The following is a 19,389-nucleotide window of genomic DNA, read 5'->3' as shown; positions in this document are numbered from 1 at the left end:
TGCAGAAACAAGAACAACAACAGCACCAACAAAAACTACACAAGAAGAACACAAAACCAACAAGAAGCATAACAAAGATAGCGACAACAACAAAGACAGAAACAACAAAAACAGCAACAAGAACGGCAACGAAAACAACAAAGGCAGGAACGACAGAAACAACAGCAATGAAACAACGACTTGTACAAAATGGTACAACTCTGCACATGAAGGACAATGCCACAGCACACTGCAAAACAATGACAAGACTACAAACATGCCATGGGATGACAATGAATCGCACAAACTCACATCTGCTCCAGAACAAGCAAGCACACCAGCTTTCAAGGCAGATGACATACTAAATCGATACCACAAGCACAGAAAAAAGTCCATGTCAGTCAACATCAGTGGTTCGACCATGCAAAAACCTTGGGATGACGTATTGGTTACTTAAAATAACAAGAACACCGACAACATTCACAACGGAGTTGCAATAGCAATATCACCACGTCAACAACAACAAAAGAAAAAACTCAGTGAACAAATTCATCAAGTTTGCACTCATAAATGTTTTTATTAAGATTGGACTCATAAATATAAATTGGCTTTGTAAAATATGCAATAGCACCATCACTTGTATAGATACACATATCATAAGTAACTGTTTTGTACAATTTTCTTTAACGATGTACAGAAAATATGTAAAGAAAAAAGGGGGGATGTGGTGATTGTGTATCAGTGTAGATGCAATACAACTGAGCAAGCACTAGAGGGAGCACGGAAGAGCTATAAATACACTTCACACTTCACGGAAGGCAGAACTGGTAGCAGGACACAGACACATGCAGGCAGCATTTGAGGTAGCCGTAAGTTAAGCTCTGAAGACAGAACAAATTCACAATAAAGCATCTTCTCCACCTTTGAGACTACGAGCTTTATTAAGACACGAGGAACAACACACTGTGTTCAGTCTTGGTCAATACAATTAGACAATGCATTTACATTGCAACAAGGTGAAAAATCAGCAACAGAGCTTTGTCATATTTGTGGTGAAAATGAAATTATCTGCAATATATAAAATGTTATCTACAAATCAGCCTACAACATTACTTCAGGTTTACCATGAAAGTCGGACTAGAAGGTATAAGTAGAAAATATAATAAAGTTAATATCAGGAAGAAGTTTTTTGATCAAAGAGTGATAATGTTTTCAATAATCTGCCAGTCAGGGTTATAGAGACACAATATTGGTGTTATTCAAATGTATCCGGTAGAATCCGTTTCAGTGGGCTAAATTGCCTTTTCTCAACCGTGGCATTTCTTATCTACTCTGTAACATTGGATCGCCATTAAAAAAATATTTTTCTTCCCATGTAGGTTATGACAGTTAATATTGACACCTGATATTAACTATGATTAATTATATGTTGCCCTCTAACACAGGACACCTATAATCAGATTTTCTTACCTGGTATTTTGTCCCCAGGGAGGTAGGTAGACTTGTCGGTGTGCACACTGATAAAGTTGCTGTGTGGATTTTGTGGATGAGCACTGATGTGTTTTGGTTTCATGTCAACACAGGCAGTGGTACTTGCACCATGAGAGAATCCACTGCTGAGAGAGACCAGGCAAAGCACACCTAGCATCCAGGCCAGCAGAGCTACATGACTTCTCAACATTTTCAACACAATCTGTTGTGAAACAGTCAGAAATACATATTAAAGCAACATAAGGAAATTCAAACATCTAAAAGGGCGTCAGGTCAAGAACGACCAGCCAGCCCAGTAGCTTCTTATCACAACTAACGAAGTTTAGTTCAGGGTGGTCAATCTTGAGTAGTAGATGCTCTCAAATCTTCTTCCCCTCGAAGATAACAGTGAACATAGAACATACAGTGCAGGAGGAGGCCATTCGGCCCATCGAGTCTACACCAACCCACTTAAGCCCTCACTTCGACCCTATCCCCGTAACCCAATAACCTTTTTTGGACACTCAGGACAATTTAGCATGGCCAATCCACCTAACCTGCATGTCTTTGGACTGTGGGGGGAAACCGGAGCACCCGGAGGAAACCCACGCAGACATGGAGAGAACGTGCAGACTCCACACAGACAGTGACCCAGCGGGGAATCAAACCTGGGACCTTGACGCTGTGAAGCCACAGTGCTAACCACTTGTGCTACCATGCTGTCCGTTGCCTGTTAAAGATATTACTTGACTATGTATTTCAGTCGTATCACTTACCGTTTGAAAGCTGAGAATACTCAGCACTGGCATGCAAGAATTATTGAATAATAGATTCACAAATGGTTCCAGGACAGACTTGGACATAAACATCTGGATATGGATTTTCCTGTTTGCAATGATATGTATAATCTAAGGAGAGTAAAGGGTTTAGAAGCTGCTGTTCATGTATCTCAACACTAGATGGCATCACTGAGTAGTCTTTTAAAAGGCTGCGACTCTAAGCATTCTGGGAGAAGCTGATGGAGAAGGATGGTGAGAGATTGAGATAGTGTTAGTTCTATTAGAAACACATTATAGATTACTGTAGCATAGATTTAATACTGTTGTTTTGTTAACTATTACTTAGTAGAGTGTATGAACCATTTAAAGTAGTGTAAAATAAACCAGCTTTTTAAAAAATACATAGCTTGATGTTCTTTGTAAATGCTACAACTTTTAGCTATCTTGGAGGACTATACAAGGAACATCACACTGTTCACTACCTGGGCTGTAATCTGGTAGAGTGCATTGTCTGCTCATATTGAACGCATCCAATTTTAATTTTGTTTTTTCAAATGCCACCCCTATTGTTTAGCAGCATTGTCAGGGTAAATCGGCTATAGATGTACTTCTGCATTTTGCTAACTTCAAGAATGTATCTAGGCTTTGGTGATATTGGTAATGGTTCTGAGCTTTGGTTCCATTCAATGTGCTCCAGTGCTTTGGTAACAATGGGGGCTGATCCTGGTGTTTTATAGGACTGAGCAGAGGGTCCTGGAGTTAGGCAGCAGGGAGTGGAGTTGATGGGGTTTGACAGCAGGGAGACAATCCATTGCTCTGCCAAATGAAACCTGGAATTTGTAAAACCAAGGAGCTGAAACATAAGGTTTGGCATATTAATATATCTCTGATGCTCCTCAGCTGTGGGAGAGGGGAGAGCAGATGCCTGCCATCGTATTCCGTATCAAATGTAAGTGACGGGGCAGCACAGTAGCAGAGTAGTAAGCACAGTTGCTTCACAGCTCAAGGGTCCCAGGTTCGATTCCCAGCTTGGGTGACTGTCTGTGTGGAGTCTGCACGTTCTGCCCGTGTCTGCATGGGTTTCCTCCGGGTGCTCCGGTTTCCTCCCACAGTCCAAAGATGTGCAGGTTGGGTGGATTGGCCATGCTAAATTGGGTGGAGTTACTGGGTTGCGGAGATAGGGTGGAGGTGTGGGCATAGGTAGAGTGCTCTTTCCAAGGGCCGGTGCAGACTCAATGGGCTGAATGGCCTCTTTCTGCAATGTGAATTCTATGATTCTATGGTTTGATAAGATATGTAGTCTTAAAGGTTGGTTCAGATCAGCCTGTTAGTGAAAACCTGGCACAAGGAACATTGTGACAGAATGGATAGGCCTCAGCTCCACCTAATTTAGGGCCTCATTTTCATGAAGTCAGTGAGTAGCTGATGCCTATGTATATCCCCATGCAACTTGCCAGCAGAGGAATTTGATTTTGGATTGTGGAAGAGTTACTAGGGTGTCTCAAGAGAGGCAGGGAAGAAATCAGGAACCACAGCGAACCAAACAGGGGCTGGCAACGGTCTTTAAGACTGCTGTAGTTCTGGTTGGAGCATTCGTGTTCCTCACAGTACCACATTCAATAATTCTTTAAAGACTTACTGGCTGCTGCTGGCTTTCGGTAGTCCCTTTCAGGAGCGCTGAACCAAACTGGCCCAGCATCAGTTTCAAAAGTCCAACGTCTGTTTCAGGCATGTGCCTCTGACATCATGAGTACGGCACGTGGCATACTTCCAGCCCGCAGTGACCATGTAAACCCTCCCTCCCATGGTGGATGCTTAGGCATTTAGTTCACACTTGAAAACGTGTCATAACATTTCTAGGCCATAAACTCTATCTGAACCGTGGTATTAAAATAATACAGAAACAGTTACTTATGTTCATCACAGCACAACCTCCGTCACACGCGGCAAGTGTGTTCTGCGCAAACTACTTGCAGCAGATTGTCTGATGTTCTCTTATCATAATCAGATATAAATGACCTCCAACGAAACAGCCAGAAATAGGGTGGGGTCTCTGGAGTGCAGCACTGTGCAGAGCCAATTTCACCTCCTCATGCCGCTGAAATTGGTACACAGAGCGCACCTGACAGGATCCAGAATGAGGCTCTTCCCAGACGTGGGGGACAAATGTGGATGGTGCCAAGGAGGTCTGGCCGACCATGCCCACATGTTCTGGGCATGCCGCAGACTTGTCGGGTTCTGGACAGCCTTCTTCAAGGCAATGTCCAAGGTTGTGGAGGTGAGGGTGGAGCCGTGCCCAAACGTGGCAGTCTTCAGGGTATCGGACCAGCCAAGCTATTCATGGGGAAAGAGGGCTGACGACCTTGACTTTGCTTCTCCAATCGCCTGCCAGACAATCCTGCTCGGCTGGCGATCAGCAGTACCACCCACGGCTGCAGACTAGCTGGCAGACCTATCAAAACTTCTCCACCCGGAGAAGATCAAGTTCACCATCTGAGGGTCAGAGGATGGCTTCCACAAAGTATGGAGGCCATTCACCAACTTGTTCCAGGACCTGTTTGAAGCCAACAGCTAATAGAACGGGTGGGGGGCATGTCTCTGCGCGGGAGCCAATGGAACGACAGGGAGCAAACAGGAAAGGCAGGCAGGAAAGTGGGGGGTGAGGCTACCGGAAAAAGGAGGGGAACCAGAAAAAAACAGGCCAGAGAACCTAGACCAAGAACACAGGAAAAGGAACCCCCAAGGTAAGGTTGATAAGAGATGGGGGGGGGGGGGGGGGGGGGCAACAACAAAAGTGAGAGGGACAGGGAATCACCACCCACTTTTAAATAATGAAGAACTATCCATTGTACAGTGAAGTGCCCAGGAAAGGACCCTGAAACAATGAGAGAAGGGGGAGGAGGGGGGGGGGGGGGGTTCACACAAAGAAATTGATATGTCCACCATAATTAGCACAGTTACCCTTGCTGCTTGCATAGTGTATAATATGTAAAAACTTCAATCAGAATATTTCAAAAAAATATATTGCCCTCTCTGCTGCCCTCCCTGTTGGGGAGATGGAAATAAAGCAGCCTCAATAATGGCTGCTTGCAGCTGAGCACATATTTGTCTTACTCAGTGCATACAAACACGACAGAAAGACGGTGACGAGGTTCAGATGAAATTTTCTCTTGCATTTAATTTGGGGAATTAAGGACAGAAAAACATTGTGACATATACTTGAAGGTCATTTTGGGGATGTTTGAGCAATTTGAAATATTATACCACATTCACATCATATTCAAGTACACAGTGAGTCAGCAAAGTACGTAATAGGGGCTGGTTTAGCTCAGTGGACTAGACAGCTGGTTTGTGATGCAGAGCAAGGCCAGCAGCATGGGTTCAATTCCCGTACCAGCCTACCTGAACACGCGCCAGAATGTGGCGACTAGGGGCTTTTCACAGTAACTTCATACTTGTGACAATAGGTCATCATTAATTGATAAAATGGTACTGAAGATGTTGTTGGATTCCTCTGACAAGTAAAAGAAACCCTACACTGTATGTATTTTAAAAACCTCATCTTTATTACGATTTTTAAAGTTTCAAACTTGAATTTTTCTCCAGAACATAAAAATTTTCTTCTCAGTTTCTGGAATAACACAACTTGTTGTGTCGAAGGAACGTCTTATCTGTTCAGATCAATTTCAAAAGGAGCTATATGAATGCCATTTGCATTTGATAAGCCAATCTTGCTAGTGAAGTCAGTGGGTCTACTGAGACATTAGGCGCGATTCTCCGCTCCTGCGCGGCATCGGGTAGGCCGTCGTGAACTCGGCTGAGTTTCACGAAGGCGTCGGAGGCCGCTTCTCGCACCCTATTCACCCCCCCCCCCCCCCCCCCCCCCCCCCAGGGGGCTAGGAGCGGCGTTGTGAGAAACTCGGCCGCCGGGCCTTGATGCTTGCATCAAAGCGGCGCGCTGAGAATGACGCGATGGCGCGCCTAAGTGACATCAGCCGCGCATGTGCTGGTTGGCCGGCTCCAACTCGCGCATGCGCGGTTGCCGTCTTCCCCTCCGCTGCCCCACAAGACATGGCGGCTTGATCTTGCGGGGCGGCGGAGGGGAAAGAGTGCGTCTCTTAGAGACGCCAGCCCGACAATCGGTGGCCAGTCACCTCCCGAGCACGCCCGTGGTGCTCGTTCTTCTCTCCGCCCCCCACAGGCCCCACACTTACCTGTCGCGCGATGTTCACACCGGCAGCGACCAGGTGTGGTTGGCGCCAGCGTGAACCGGTCGGGTTCGTCAGGCCGCTCAGCCCATCCGGGCTGGAGAATCGCCGGTCGCCGTGAAAAACGAATCAAACAATGCCGCCTTCAGTCAGCCGAACTCAAATGCTGAGGAGAACAAATTCCTTACTGGGCTCGGACTTAGGTCTCTGCAACTCGTGTGAAGCAATATTGAATTTTCTGTGGCCCTTGTATTGTAAACCTCCTTTTCTCTATCTCACCCTTTACTGCGTGAATGTGCGGAGATGCGGACATTCCTTTTCGCAGGTTTTGGAATGTGGAAATTAAACTAACCTGCTGAGTTAAACCTGATTTGGGTTCACTGTGGGATTATTAGTAAAATTAGATCATAAAACATGAAGGATTAGGAAAACATGCCACTGCTTATTCTTTAAAACTAACTCAAACATCCTTCTTCTTACAGGCAGGTGGTAAGAGCAAATCAGTGCAGTTTGAACTGTCTCTCCTGTCCGTAACAACGTATTTGGGGACAATGGGAGAACTCGACTCTAACAAAGAGGGCAGGTATATTTATGAATGAAGGTTAGACGTTTGGTTGAAAGCAAATGAAATAGGAAATGGGGATAAAGCAAATGTTTCCCTCGCGATAATGAGCCCAGAAGCTCTTGAGGTGGTGTCTAATAATATCGCCCTCTAGACCTTGGTGCTACAGGCTAATCTGAAATTAATGGGATTTTAGATTCATATTATGGCATGACTGAGATTGCACTGACAGTTGCATTGGATGAAAGGAAACAGTTGTCAAGTGAGAATGCTGCAGAGTACAGCCTTGAATTAAAGAAACTGTCTTGTCACTGTAGGTACGGCATGTGCTTAAAAATCACCCTTAGAGATTTGTTCTCCAGGGGCCTAAAGAACAATAAAATCCAGACCAAGCTTTGAGCAATAGCAATAAGTTGACATGGAAGGAGGCCTAGGATTAGACCACAGTGATGGAAATGACAGAAAGAGACGGTTGTAAATTGCAAGGGAATTCATTTCCTGAATCAGCAAGGCAGGACCTCCAGATTTCCAGGTAGCATTGTGGATAGCACAATTGCTTCACAGCTCCAGGGTCCCAGGTTCGATTCCCGGCTTGGGTCACTGTCTGTGTGGAGTCTGCGCATCCTCCCCGTGTGTGCGTGAATTTCCTCCGGGTGCTCCGGTTTCCTCCCACAGTCCAAAGATGTGCAGGTTAGGTGGATTGGCCATGATAAATTACCCTTAGTGTCCAAAATTTCCCTTAGTGTTGGGAAGAGTTACTGGGTTATGGGGATAGGGTGGGGTCTGGTCTTGGGTAGGGTGCTCTTTCCAAGAGCCGGTGCAGACTCGATGGGCTGAATGGCCTCCTTCTGCACCGTAAATTCTATAATTTCAGCAAGATCTAGGTCACAGTAGTCAAGTCCACATTCTCAGGGTCAGAAATTTAGATATTACCATTGTCATAGCAGCCATTAGCCATTTAAATGACCCCTCTCCCAGTCAAAGTGCTATACGTGAGTACAAGTCGGTCATAACCAGATGACATGAAGGAGAAGAGGAAACATTAATACCTCTGTGACTGGTAAAGCTCAAGGTCACAGCCATGCACCAGGTCAAGTTGTGGTCGATCTGGAGCTAGTTCAGGTGTTTAGAAATCCTTGAATGTGCATATGAACAATGTTGGAAACAAGTTAATGTTATTAAGCAGGAAGATCAAAAGTTACACTTTGTCAGAGAGCAAGATTAACAGCACATGAAAGATGAGAATAACGGGACTAAAGATAAAATTCCAGCACTCACAATAGAAATAGAGAGTCAAAGATTCACAACTTACTTTTATTCTTAATTCAGCTACAGGAGTCATATTATTTCAGAAGCAGAGTTGACAAAAGGAAAAGGTTTTGTTTGGAGTTGTTGTAAAGATGCTGGGTGTATTCACACCGAGTGACAATTGGAGAGAGACTCAGTCAATATAGGGGAAAGAGGAAGGAGATTTGACAAAAGGAGAACAGGAGAAACCGTTTATACTCTGCAAGGGTTCTTACTGTTCCTTCTTGTTTATTCTCCATCTATTCCCTTGTTTTCCACATTCTTCTACTTTTGCTGATGCATTTTAATTCATGGATAATTTATGGACATAAGCTCATAAGTTCATATGATATTGGAGCAGATTTAGGCCATTTGGCCCATCGAGTCTGCTCTGCCATTAGATCATGGCTGATCGCATCCTACGTCCACTGTCCTGCCCATTCTCCATAACCCTTCAACCCATCAGCAATTAAAAATCTGTCCAACTCCTCCTTAAATTTACTCACTGTCCCAGCATCCACTGCACTCTGGGATAGCAAACTCCACAGATTCACAACCCTTTGGAAGAAGTAATTTCTCCTCAACTCTGTTTTAAATTGCTACTTCTTATCCAAAAACTATGGCTTCTCATTCTAGAATGCCCCAGAAGAGGAAGCATCTGCTCCACGTCTACTTTATCCATACCTTCTTTCAATTTGCATACCACAATTTGACCTCCCCTCATTCTTCTAAACTCTAGAGTATAGGCCTAAATTGTTCAATCTTCCTTCAGATGACAAACCCCTCATGCATGGAATCAACCTAATGAACCTCCTCTGAACTATCTCCAATGTCACTACACCTTTCCTGAAATAAGCGGACCAAAACTGTGCACAATACTCCAGGTTGGTCTCACCAATGCCTTGTATAGTTGCAACATAACTTCCTTAACTTTATACTCTATTCCTTGAGCTATAAATACCAACATTCTATTTGCTTTCTTTATTGTCTGTTGTACCTTCATCTTCGTTTTCTGTGACTCATGAGTAAGGACCCTTAGATCCCTCTGCAACGGAGCACCCCAAAGATTCTCCCCATTTAGATAATAGGTTGCCTTCCCATTTTTCTGACCAAAGTGCATGACCTCGCACTTATCCACGTTAAACTCCATTTGCCACATTTTGCCCCATTCTCCTAACCTAGCTATATCCATTTGTCAGGTTCTTATTTTCTCAAAGCAACTTACTGTCCCACCTATTTGTGTGTCATCTCCAGATTTGGCTATAGAACCTTCTATCCCTGTATCCAAGTCGTTTATATAGATTGGAAATAGCAGAGGCCTAACGACTGAACCCTGTGGCACCCCACTAGTTACATCTTGCCATCCAGAAGAAGACTCATTTATTCCGACTCGCTGTCTTCTTTTTTTTTAAAGTTTATATAATTTATTGATTTACGATGAAACCCAATATACTGAGGTAATCAGTACAGTAGAAGCCATGAGACTAGAAGCAAATTTGCATTGCAGCACATCTGTACTCAATTTCTTGCAAACACTTGGTCCGTACATCTATTCCCTCCATTTTTGAGGGGCGATTTTGCCAACAGGAGAAAGGTTCCATGTGATCCCAGTCTGTGTGGCAGCATAACTCCAGACTACAATACAGAAAGTTAATCCTCCCAAAAGGATAGCATTTCCATACCGGTCATGAAAGTCAGGACCAGTTTTATGATGAGTTTGTCTTGTTGCAATTCGGCGAATGCTCCAACCGGACAGGGAGAGTAGGCTCGTGGTCAAAGGCACCATCTCCGCCGTGCGCCCCTTTACCCTTCAGCAAAACAAAATGGCCCCGACTCGCTGTCTTCTGTCCGTCAGCCAGTCTTCTATCCAACCTAATAAATTACCCCTAATCCCATGTGATCTATCCTTGTGAATTATCCTTCTGTGCAGCACCTTATCAAATGCCTTCTGGAAGTTCAGATGCACTGCATCTATAAGACCCCCATGTGTCTTTAAGGCAGTCTGCCATTTTAATCCAAGCAGAAGGAAGCTGTGACCTGCACCTTTAATTCAATCAGCAGGATTCAGAAAGCTGTGTTGTGTTAGACTGTTTATTGGAGATAGGTGGGCCTCAATGATGACTTGGTTTGATTGATTTGGCTGGTAGTCAATGAATTGGACCCAAAGGCTGTGCTCCGTCTGGTAACAGGTGGTGATTGGAACTGATCCCACATAAATGGTTCAGGGACCTAAGGAGCTTTCTGTTTCACTTTGGCAGCTAAGGGAGAAGACCTCTCTTTTTCCCATTCTATTTCCTCCAGGAATAACCAGCTAATTCTCACCAAAAGGTCACGATGGGAACCAGCTCTCTTTCCAGAAAAGGCTGATGCAAGTAGAGACCAGAATCATATAACTCTCTCTGCAGAACAGGCTGATATGAAGCCAGGGGCCTCTCCTGGAAAAGCTGTGAGTAAGATATTGCGAACTGCAAGGAAGATCATTACGGGCTGTAAAGCAGAGCCTTTAATCCACACTCGTACTGTAAAGAAAGTGCACTAAAGAACTCACCATCTGAAGCAAGGACTCCTATCTTTTGACCTTAATCCTTATTATTTTACCTCTTTCCATCCCTCTATATTTGTCTCTCCTGTGTGTGTGGGTAGAGGCTGGAACAGTTAAAGGGGGAGCCAGATATTAGCTTGTCATTAAGCAGCTGCATTTACTGCATATTTCATATCTGTTCTTGTTACAAATAAACAGCAATTGTATTTAAACGTACCAACCTGGTGACTGTTATTTTTTTTAAATAAATTTAGCGTATCCAATTCATTTCTTTTTCCAATAAAGGGGTAATTTATCGTGGCCAATCCACCTAACCTGCACATTTTTGGGTTGTGGGGTGAAACCCACGCAAACACGGGGAGAACGTGCAAACTCCACACGGACAGTGACTCAGCTGGTGACTGTTATTATCGGACAGCCAAGGGCCAAAGATTTTGGATATTTTTATAAGAATGATCGCTTAATTCATTTGTGTTGTGACTATGGGATGTGTGGAGCTGGAATTGACCGCGCACTTTCCCAGGGTGTTGAAGGTCCACAGTGCCTCTTCGAGGTAAAGGCAGCAGATAGCAAAGGAGAGTAAATAATCAGTAAACAATTCCTTTTAAAAATTAAGAGGAAGTTGGATGGTGAACCGTGTGGTAGTTCTGCCACTACGCCTGTTAACAAATACCAAAAGGTTCATAGAACCTGGACACTAGTTATTGGGCAGCCAAGGGCCAAAGATTTCAGGAATTTTCATAAGAATTATTGGTTTACTCACTTGTGTTGTGACTCCAGAGCACATGGGACTGGAGTTGACCGTGCACTTGCCCAGTGTGTCGTAACAACTCAAAATTCCTCTCTGTTAGGGAGGTGCAAGTAAAATTGTTCAATAATGCTTACCTGCAGCTGAACTTGTGTTAATAGCAATACAAAGCAGGTAGGACACAGGAATTAGGCAGATGCAGTGAATCAGTTCGGCTCAATTGTTGGATCAAAGATGTTCAGGAGCTCTGCATACTCGGCATCAGATAAGAATGCAGATTGCATGGGGAGGAGATCCAAGTCCTTACCAGGCAAGCGACCTGAGAAGGCTCAGCGGGAATCTGCAGTTCGTTGTTGTGATAGATAAGGCTCAAAACTCAATATTAAGTAGGCTGTGAGCTGTGGGTCTACTCTCTCTAGTGCAGTGAGGGCTTATTTGCATGGCATGTTTGTTTCCAGGCTGTGATTCAGGTAACCCTCCCTCTTACACCTCATTCAGATCTTCCTGTCATAGCCTCGACAGAAAGTGACAGCACAGTACTGAATCTCCACACACAACCTGACTACCCAGGTGTTTGCCCGGCCTTGTCGACCCTGGCAAAAATCTCCCCCAAATCATTTACAAGTGTAATAACCCTCATAAAACCCACTGGGACGACTCAATTCATCTCCCTTTGAGGTTCGTGAAATACGAGCTCCCCCGCTGAGGGGCGGTGGTCTCGCAGCTGAGGCTCGTTAATCTAGTTCTTAAAAGCCCTCCTGGATTGGGACCGGCATGATCGGCAGTCCCGGCTGGGACTTATGTGCTTAATTCCATGTTGCAGCCTTTACTTTTGTTTTCCAAATAAACCTTCATTTGTGTGTGCAGTATTTCAGGTAAATGCAATTACAGGAGACGACTGACAAAAGATAATACTCCTGACCACCTGTGGCGCCTCAACATTTAGTGCGATCAAAAGCCTGACCCACCAGACGGCCCCAGATTCAAAGGCCTTTGACGAGTTGGTAGCACCTGTTGCAGACCACTATGTCCCCAAACCGGTGATAGTGCAGAGGTACCGGTTCAACACCACCGGGCAAACACTGGGGTAGTCTGTAGTGTAATTCCTCACATGCCTACCCAAACAAGCTGTGCATTGTGACTATGAGCCATCCCTTCCAGAGATGTTGCGCGACAGCCTCATATGTGACATAAACAACAAACAAGACCCAGTTTAAGTTGTTGGCAGAATCTTCTTTTCACTTAAAAAGGATCAGAGAATTACCCCTCTTCGGTGAAAATACAGAAAAGGAAGTGCAGGCCTCTATGGATATGAAGGTAAATAGCATTGGCCACCTCCCATTCCAGTGAGTAATGCTGTAAGAGTAAAAGTAGAGCCTATGGGATCCAGTTGCCGCACAAGCAATGGTGTGGTCAGACCCATTAGCCAAAAGCCACTGCAGCCCAACAAGATATCTCTCCTGAGCTCCAGGAGGAAGACTCACAATGGTGCTGCACTTCTGGTCGCAGGAACCATGGGGACCAGGTACTCCAGAATTGTCAGCAAGCGTGTCACCCTGGTTAGGGTGACACACCTACCCAGAAATAGATAGATAGATAGAGAAATACAGCACAGAACAGGCCCTTCGGCCCACGATGTTGCGCCGAACTTTTGTCCTAGGTTAATCATAGAATTTTGGACAATTTGTCATGGCCAATCCACCCAACCTGCACATCTTTGGACTGTGGGAGGAAACCGGAGTACCCGGAGGAAACCCACGCAGTCACGGGGAGGATGTGCAGACTCCACACAGACAGTGACCCAAGTCGAAATCGAACTTGGGACCCTGGAGCTGTGAAGCAATTGTGCTATCCACAATGCTACCGTGCTGCCCTTAAGAAGTTAACCTACACTCCCTTATTCTACCCTAATCCAAGTACCTATCCAATAGCCGTTTGAAGGTCCATAAATTTTCCGACTCAACTACTACCACAGGCAGTGCATTCCATGCCCCCACTACTCTCTGGGTAAAGAACCTACCTCTGACATCCCCTCTATATCTTCCACCATTTATCTTAAATTTATGTCCCCTTGTAATGGTGTGTTCCACCCGGGGAAAAAGTCTCTGACTATCTACTCTATCTATTCCCCTGATCATCTTATAAACCTCTATCAAGTCGCCCCTCATCCTTCTCCGTTCTAATGAGAAAAGGCCTAGCACCCTCAACCTTTCCTCATAAGACCTACTCTCCATTCCAGGCAACATCCTGGTAAATCTCCTTTGCACCTTTTCCAAAGCTTCCACATCCTTCCTAAAATGAGGTGACCAGAACTGCACACAGTACTCCAAATGTGGCCTGACCAAGGTTTTGTACAGCTGCATCATCACCTCACGGCTCTTAAATTCAATCCCTCTGCTAATGAACGCTAGCACACCATAGGCCTTCTTCACAGCTCTATCCACTTGAGTGGCAACTTTCAAAGAACAATGAACATAGACCCCAAGATCTCTCTGCTCCTCCACATTGCCAAGAACCCTACCATTAACCCTGTATTCCGCATTCAGATTTGTCCTTCCAAAATGGACAACCTCACACTTGTCAGGGTTAAACTCCATCTGCCACTTCTCAGCCCAGCTCTGCATTCTATCTATGTCTCTTTGAAGCCGACAACAGCCCTCCTCACTATCCACAACTCCACCAATCTTCGTATCATCTGCAAATTTACTGACCCACCCTTCAACTCCCTCATCCAAGTCGTTAATGAAAATCACAAACAGCAGAGGACCCAGAACTGATCCCTGCGGTACGCCACTGATAACTGGGCTCCAGGCTGAATATTTGCCATCCACCACAACTCTCTGTCTTCTATCGGTTAGCCAGTTTGTTATCCAACTGGCCAAATTTCCCACTATCCCATGCCTCCTTACTTTCTGCATAAGCCTACCATGGGGAACCTTATCAAATGCCTTACTAAAATCCATGTACACTACATCCACTGCTTTACCTTCATCCACATGCTTGGTCACCTCCTCAAAGAATTCAATAAGACTTGTAAGGCAAGACCTACCCCTCACAAATCCGTGCTGACTATCCCTAATCAAGCAATGCCTTTCCAGATGCTCAGAAATCCTATCCCTCAGTACCCTTTCCATTACTTTGCCTACCACCGAAGTAAGACTAACTGGCCTGTAATTCCCAGGGTTATCCCTATTCCCTTTTTTGAACAGGGGCACGACATTCGCCACTCTCCAATCCTCTGGTACCACCCCTGTTGACAGCGAGGATGAAAAGATCATTGCCAACGGCTCTGCAATTTCATTTCTTGCTTCCCATAGAATCCTTGGATATATCCCGTCAGGCCCGGGGGACTTGTCTATCCTCAAGTTTTTCAAAACGCGCAACACATCTTCCTTCCTGACAAGTATCTCCTCAAGCTTATCAGTCTGCTTCACGCTGTCCTCTCCAACAATATGGCCCCTCTCATTTGTAAATACTGAAGAAAAATACTTGTTCAAGACCTCTCCTATCTCTTCAGACTCAATACACAATCTCCCGCTACTGTCCTTAATCGGACCTACTCTCACTCTAGTCATTCTCATATTTCTCACGTATGTGTAAAAGGCCTTGGGGTTTTCCTTGATCCTACCCGCCAAAGATTTTTCATGCCCTCTCTTAGCTCTCCTAATCCCTTTCTTCAGTTCCCTCCTGGCTATCTTGTATCCCTCCAGCGCCCTGTCTGAACCTTGTTTCTTCAGCCTTACATAAGTCTCCTTCTTCCTCTTAACAAGACATTCAACCTCTCTTGTCAACCATGGTTCCCTCACTCGACCATCTCTTCCCTGCCTGACAGGGACATACATATCAAAGACACGCAGTACCTGATCCTTGAACAAGTTCCACATTTCACTTGTGTCCTTCCCTGACAGCCTATGTTCCCAACTTCTGCACTTCAATTCTTGTCTGACAGCATTGTATTTACCCTTCCCCCAATTATAAACCTTGCCCTGTTGCTCGCACCTATCCCTCTCCATTACTAAAGTGAAAGTCACAGAATTGTGGTCACTACCTCCAAAATGCTCCCCCACTAACAAATCTATCACCTGCCCTGGTTCATTACCAAGTACTAAATCCAATATGGCCTCCCCTCTGGTCGGACAATCTACATACTGTGTTAGAAAAGCTTCCTGGACACACTGCACAAACACTACCCCATCCAAACTATTTGATCTAAAGAGTTTCCACTCAATGTTTGGGAAGTTGAAGTCGCCCATGACTACTACCCTGTGACTTCTGCACCTTTCCAGAATCTGTTTCCCAATCTGTTCCTCCACATCTCTGCTGCTATTGGGGGGCCTATAGAACACACCCAACAAGGTGACTGCTCCTTTCCTATTTCTAACTTCAACCCATATTACCTCAGTAGGGCTTTACATTTAGTACAACCCAAGGAGAATGGCTGCATGCAACTAAATTGCATTACGGCCCTAAAAGTTGCCCCCATTAAGATCACCATCCAGGTAAATGGCCACCCACTAGAGATGGAAATAGATACTGGGGCCAGTGTCTTTGTTGTTGGATAGCAAACATACCAGAAGGTCCTTAAAGGGATCCAACACCCAGGCCTAAGGAACACTAAGGAATGGTAGCCATTAACGATCATGGATCACCAAAGGCTCCAGTTACCTAGGAGCAGCAGTTAGTTCACCTGCCACTGATAGTGGTCAGTTGGGCCACGAATAGTTATAGAGGCTCTGCCTAGACTGGCAACAGATTTTTAAATTGGGTATAGGCGGGTTGTATGAGGCCCTGGGAAAATACCCGGACATTTTCTAAGATGGTTTGAGGAAGCCATGGCCGAAGTTTATGTGGACCCAAAAGCCCAACCTAAGTTCCAAATGCCCTACTGTCAAAAGTGGATGACGAGCTCAGCCGACTGGAAAACTTAGGGATTATTCTCCCGGTTCAGTTCCCGCAGTGGGCAACACCAGTATTCCCAGTGCCAAAGCCAGACAAGACTGTCTGCCTGTGCGGCAATTATAAAATAATGGTGAACAGGGCCTTCTGTTGAAAAGGTACCCAATGCCGCTTGTGGAGGACCTTTATGCAAAGTTGGCTGGGGGTCATTCTTTCTCCAGGTTGGACATGAGCCACGCCTTCCTCCAGTTGGAATTGGGTGCGGCGTCCAGAAAAATATGTGACTATCAATACCCAAAGAGGACTATATGAATATACCAGCCTCCTATTTGGATTGTCATCTGCCTGTGCAATCTTCCAACAGGTTATGGAGAGCATCCTTCAAGAGCAGCAGTCTACTGCATGGCGTATTGCCTATCGGAGTCACCGAGAAAGAACACCTCGATAACTTAGAGGAAGTCCTCCGTTGTTTCTTGGAGGCAGGTGACCATCTGAAGAGGGGCAATTGTGTTTTCCGGGCAAGAGAGGTCATGGGCTGGATTTTCCGCACCCCGGTGCTGAAATCATGGCTAGCGTGGGGGGTGGAGAATCCATTTCCCGGCACGGAATCGGGACTGGCGCCAGTTCCCCGATTCTGTGGGCCCCGAAAAGCGGCATACTTGGAGACCTACCTAGGTCCTACCTTGGGCCATTACTGGAGGCCCGCTCCACCCCTGATTGGCCAAAGTCCCGACGGCGTGGATCTAATGTGGTCCGAGGATACTTGCGGGTGGCTGCAGACTCAGTTCTCAGCCGCCCTGTTTGGGGGCGGGTCGATCGGAGGGCAGAGGGGGCCTTATACGCGGTCGGGGAATGTTTGTCAGGGCAGTCAGGGTCGGGCGCGCGGCCGACAGGGGGATCTATTTTCAGGGTCCAGCTCCACGGTCCGAGTCTGCCATGGTGCACTGTGCGGCTGCTGGAGGCCACCGCCGTGCACATGTGCGGCCTCCAACCCAGAGGTGTTGGGGCCCGTATCTGCAGCAAAAGCTGCTAGATTGATGCCGGGTCCCTGCAAGCCCCCTGCAGGGCCAGGATTATGTGGCCCTTCACGCCAGGTTTTCTGGCATGAAAGTCCACAGTTTTGACGCCGGCGTGGTGATATAGTCCCAATAACGGCGAATCCAGCCCATGATGCCTGGGGTACTGAGTAGACAAGGATGGTTTATATCCAAGGTTTGAGCTATCAAACGGGCCCCAACGCCAGAGAATATGACAGAGCCGAGGCTATTCCTAGGGTTTATAAATTATGGAACGTTAATTCCAGATCTGGCGACCAGACTAACGCCATTACATGCACTCTTAAAGAAATGTCAGGATTGAGCATGGAAGGCACCACAAAAGAATGACAATTATTGTCCTCTAACCTGCTAACACATTACTACCCTTCTAAGCTGCTCATTGTCAAGTGCAACGCCTCCCCATTTGGCATCAGGGCGGGGTTATGCCATTGGATGGACGATGGGGCAGAGAGACTGATAGCCTATGAGTCAAGAGCCTTGGCTGACGGAGAGCTCTGGTACACTCAGATTGAAAAGGAAGATCTAGGGGCAGCACAATGGGTTAGCCTTGCTGCCTGACGGTGCCGAGGTCCCAGGTTCGATCCCGGCTCTGGGTCACTGTCCATGTGGAGTTTTCATATTCTCCCCATGTTTGCGTGGGTTTCACCCCCACAATGTGCAGGTTAGGTGGATTGGCCACGCTAAATTGTCCTTTAATTGGAAAAAAATAATTGGGTACTCTGAATTTATTTGAAAAAAAGAAAAGGAAGATCTGGCCGTGATCTTTGCAGTCAACGAGTTTTATCAGTACGTTTATGCATGGCCCTTTGCAATCATCACGGATCACAAACCATTACTCAGTCTCTTCAAAGAAGACAAGATGATACCTTCGATCGCATTGGCCAGGATCCAGTGATGAGCATTATTGTTGGCAGTGATGTGTTGGGTAAGCTGGGTCTATGTGGACTGCGTTTGACACAGTGTAGAGAGAGACAGGCTTCAAACACTTGAAGAAATGCAACACGATTTTATTGATCAACTAACTATAATACATGCTTAACTGTGGGCTGACACTATGCTAACTTGACTGGAGACCTCAGGCTAAACTGACCAGACTATCTGACTACCACATGGTGTTTGTACTAGTTGCTGCTCACGAGCTTTGACTGTCTCAGAGGCTGGATCCCGAGAGAGCGGGAAAACTGGTGCCCTCTGGCTTTATAGTGGTCGTCTCCTGTCTGGTGATTGGCTGCTGTGTCATCCTGTGTATCAATCAGTGCCTGTCTGCACTCCAACATATACCTGGATGTATATTATGACAGGCAGCATATGAATATGCCTTCGAGTATCATCCGCGTACACAGATTGTGCACATGGATGGCCTGAACTAACTCCCATTGCCAACACATGTGGTGGCCAGAGCTTAATGGTGATATTGAGAGGTTATCACCTCTCATGCCAAGAGCATCAAAAGCTCCCGCCATCACGGGGCGGCACGGTGGCGCAGTGGTTAGCACTGCTGCCTACAGCACTGAGGACCCGGATTCGATCATAGCTCCAGGTCACTGTCTGTATGGAGTTTGCACATTCTTCCAGTGTGTGCGTGGGTTTCACCCCCATAATCTAAAGATGTACAGGTTAGATGGATTGGCCATGCTAAATTGCCCCTTAATTGGAAAAAAAAAATAATTGGGTACTCTTAAATTTATTTTTAAAAAGCTTCCACCATTAGCTTCACTCCAGGCCAGTCCTGGGTGCGTTCACATGCTGACTTTGCCAGGTCGTTCTTGGGGTCAGTGTTTCCATTACGCTTCGACACCCACTCAAAATAGATGAACATTTACCGGATGCTGTCCACCACTTCATGGACCACCATAGAGA

At 45.8% G+C, this 19,389-nt stretch overlaps 1 protein-coding gene across 1 annotated transcript in view; it reads right to left on the bottom strand.

Moving 5' to 3' along the window:
* Nucleotides 1-19,389, bottom strand: part of LOC119963198 (reelin domain-containing protein 1-like) — a 65,805-nt gene that overhangs the window by 40,457 nt on the left and 5,959 nt on the right. Inside the window, exon 2 of the mRNA XM_038791941.1 lies at nt 1,450-1,672. Within this exon, the coding sequence (XP_038647869.1) occupies nt 1,450-1,672 (223 nt within the window). The remainder of the gene's footprint in view (nt 1-1,449; nt 1,673-19,389) is intronic.

This window comes from Scyliorhinus canicula, chromosome 3 (assembly GCF_902713615.1).
Source record: "Scyliorhinus canicula chromosome 3, sScyCan1.1, whole genome shotgun sequence".
Classification (NCBI taxonomy): Eukaryota; Metazoa; Chordata; class Chondrichthyes; order Carcharhiniformes; family Scyliorhinidae; genus Scyliorhinus; species Scyliorhinus canicula.
Note: the sequence above shows the minus strand (reverse complement) of the source record. Positions and strands in the feature narration are given on the sequence as shown.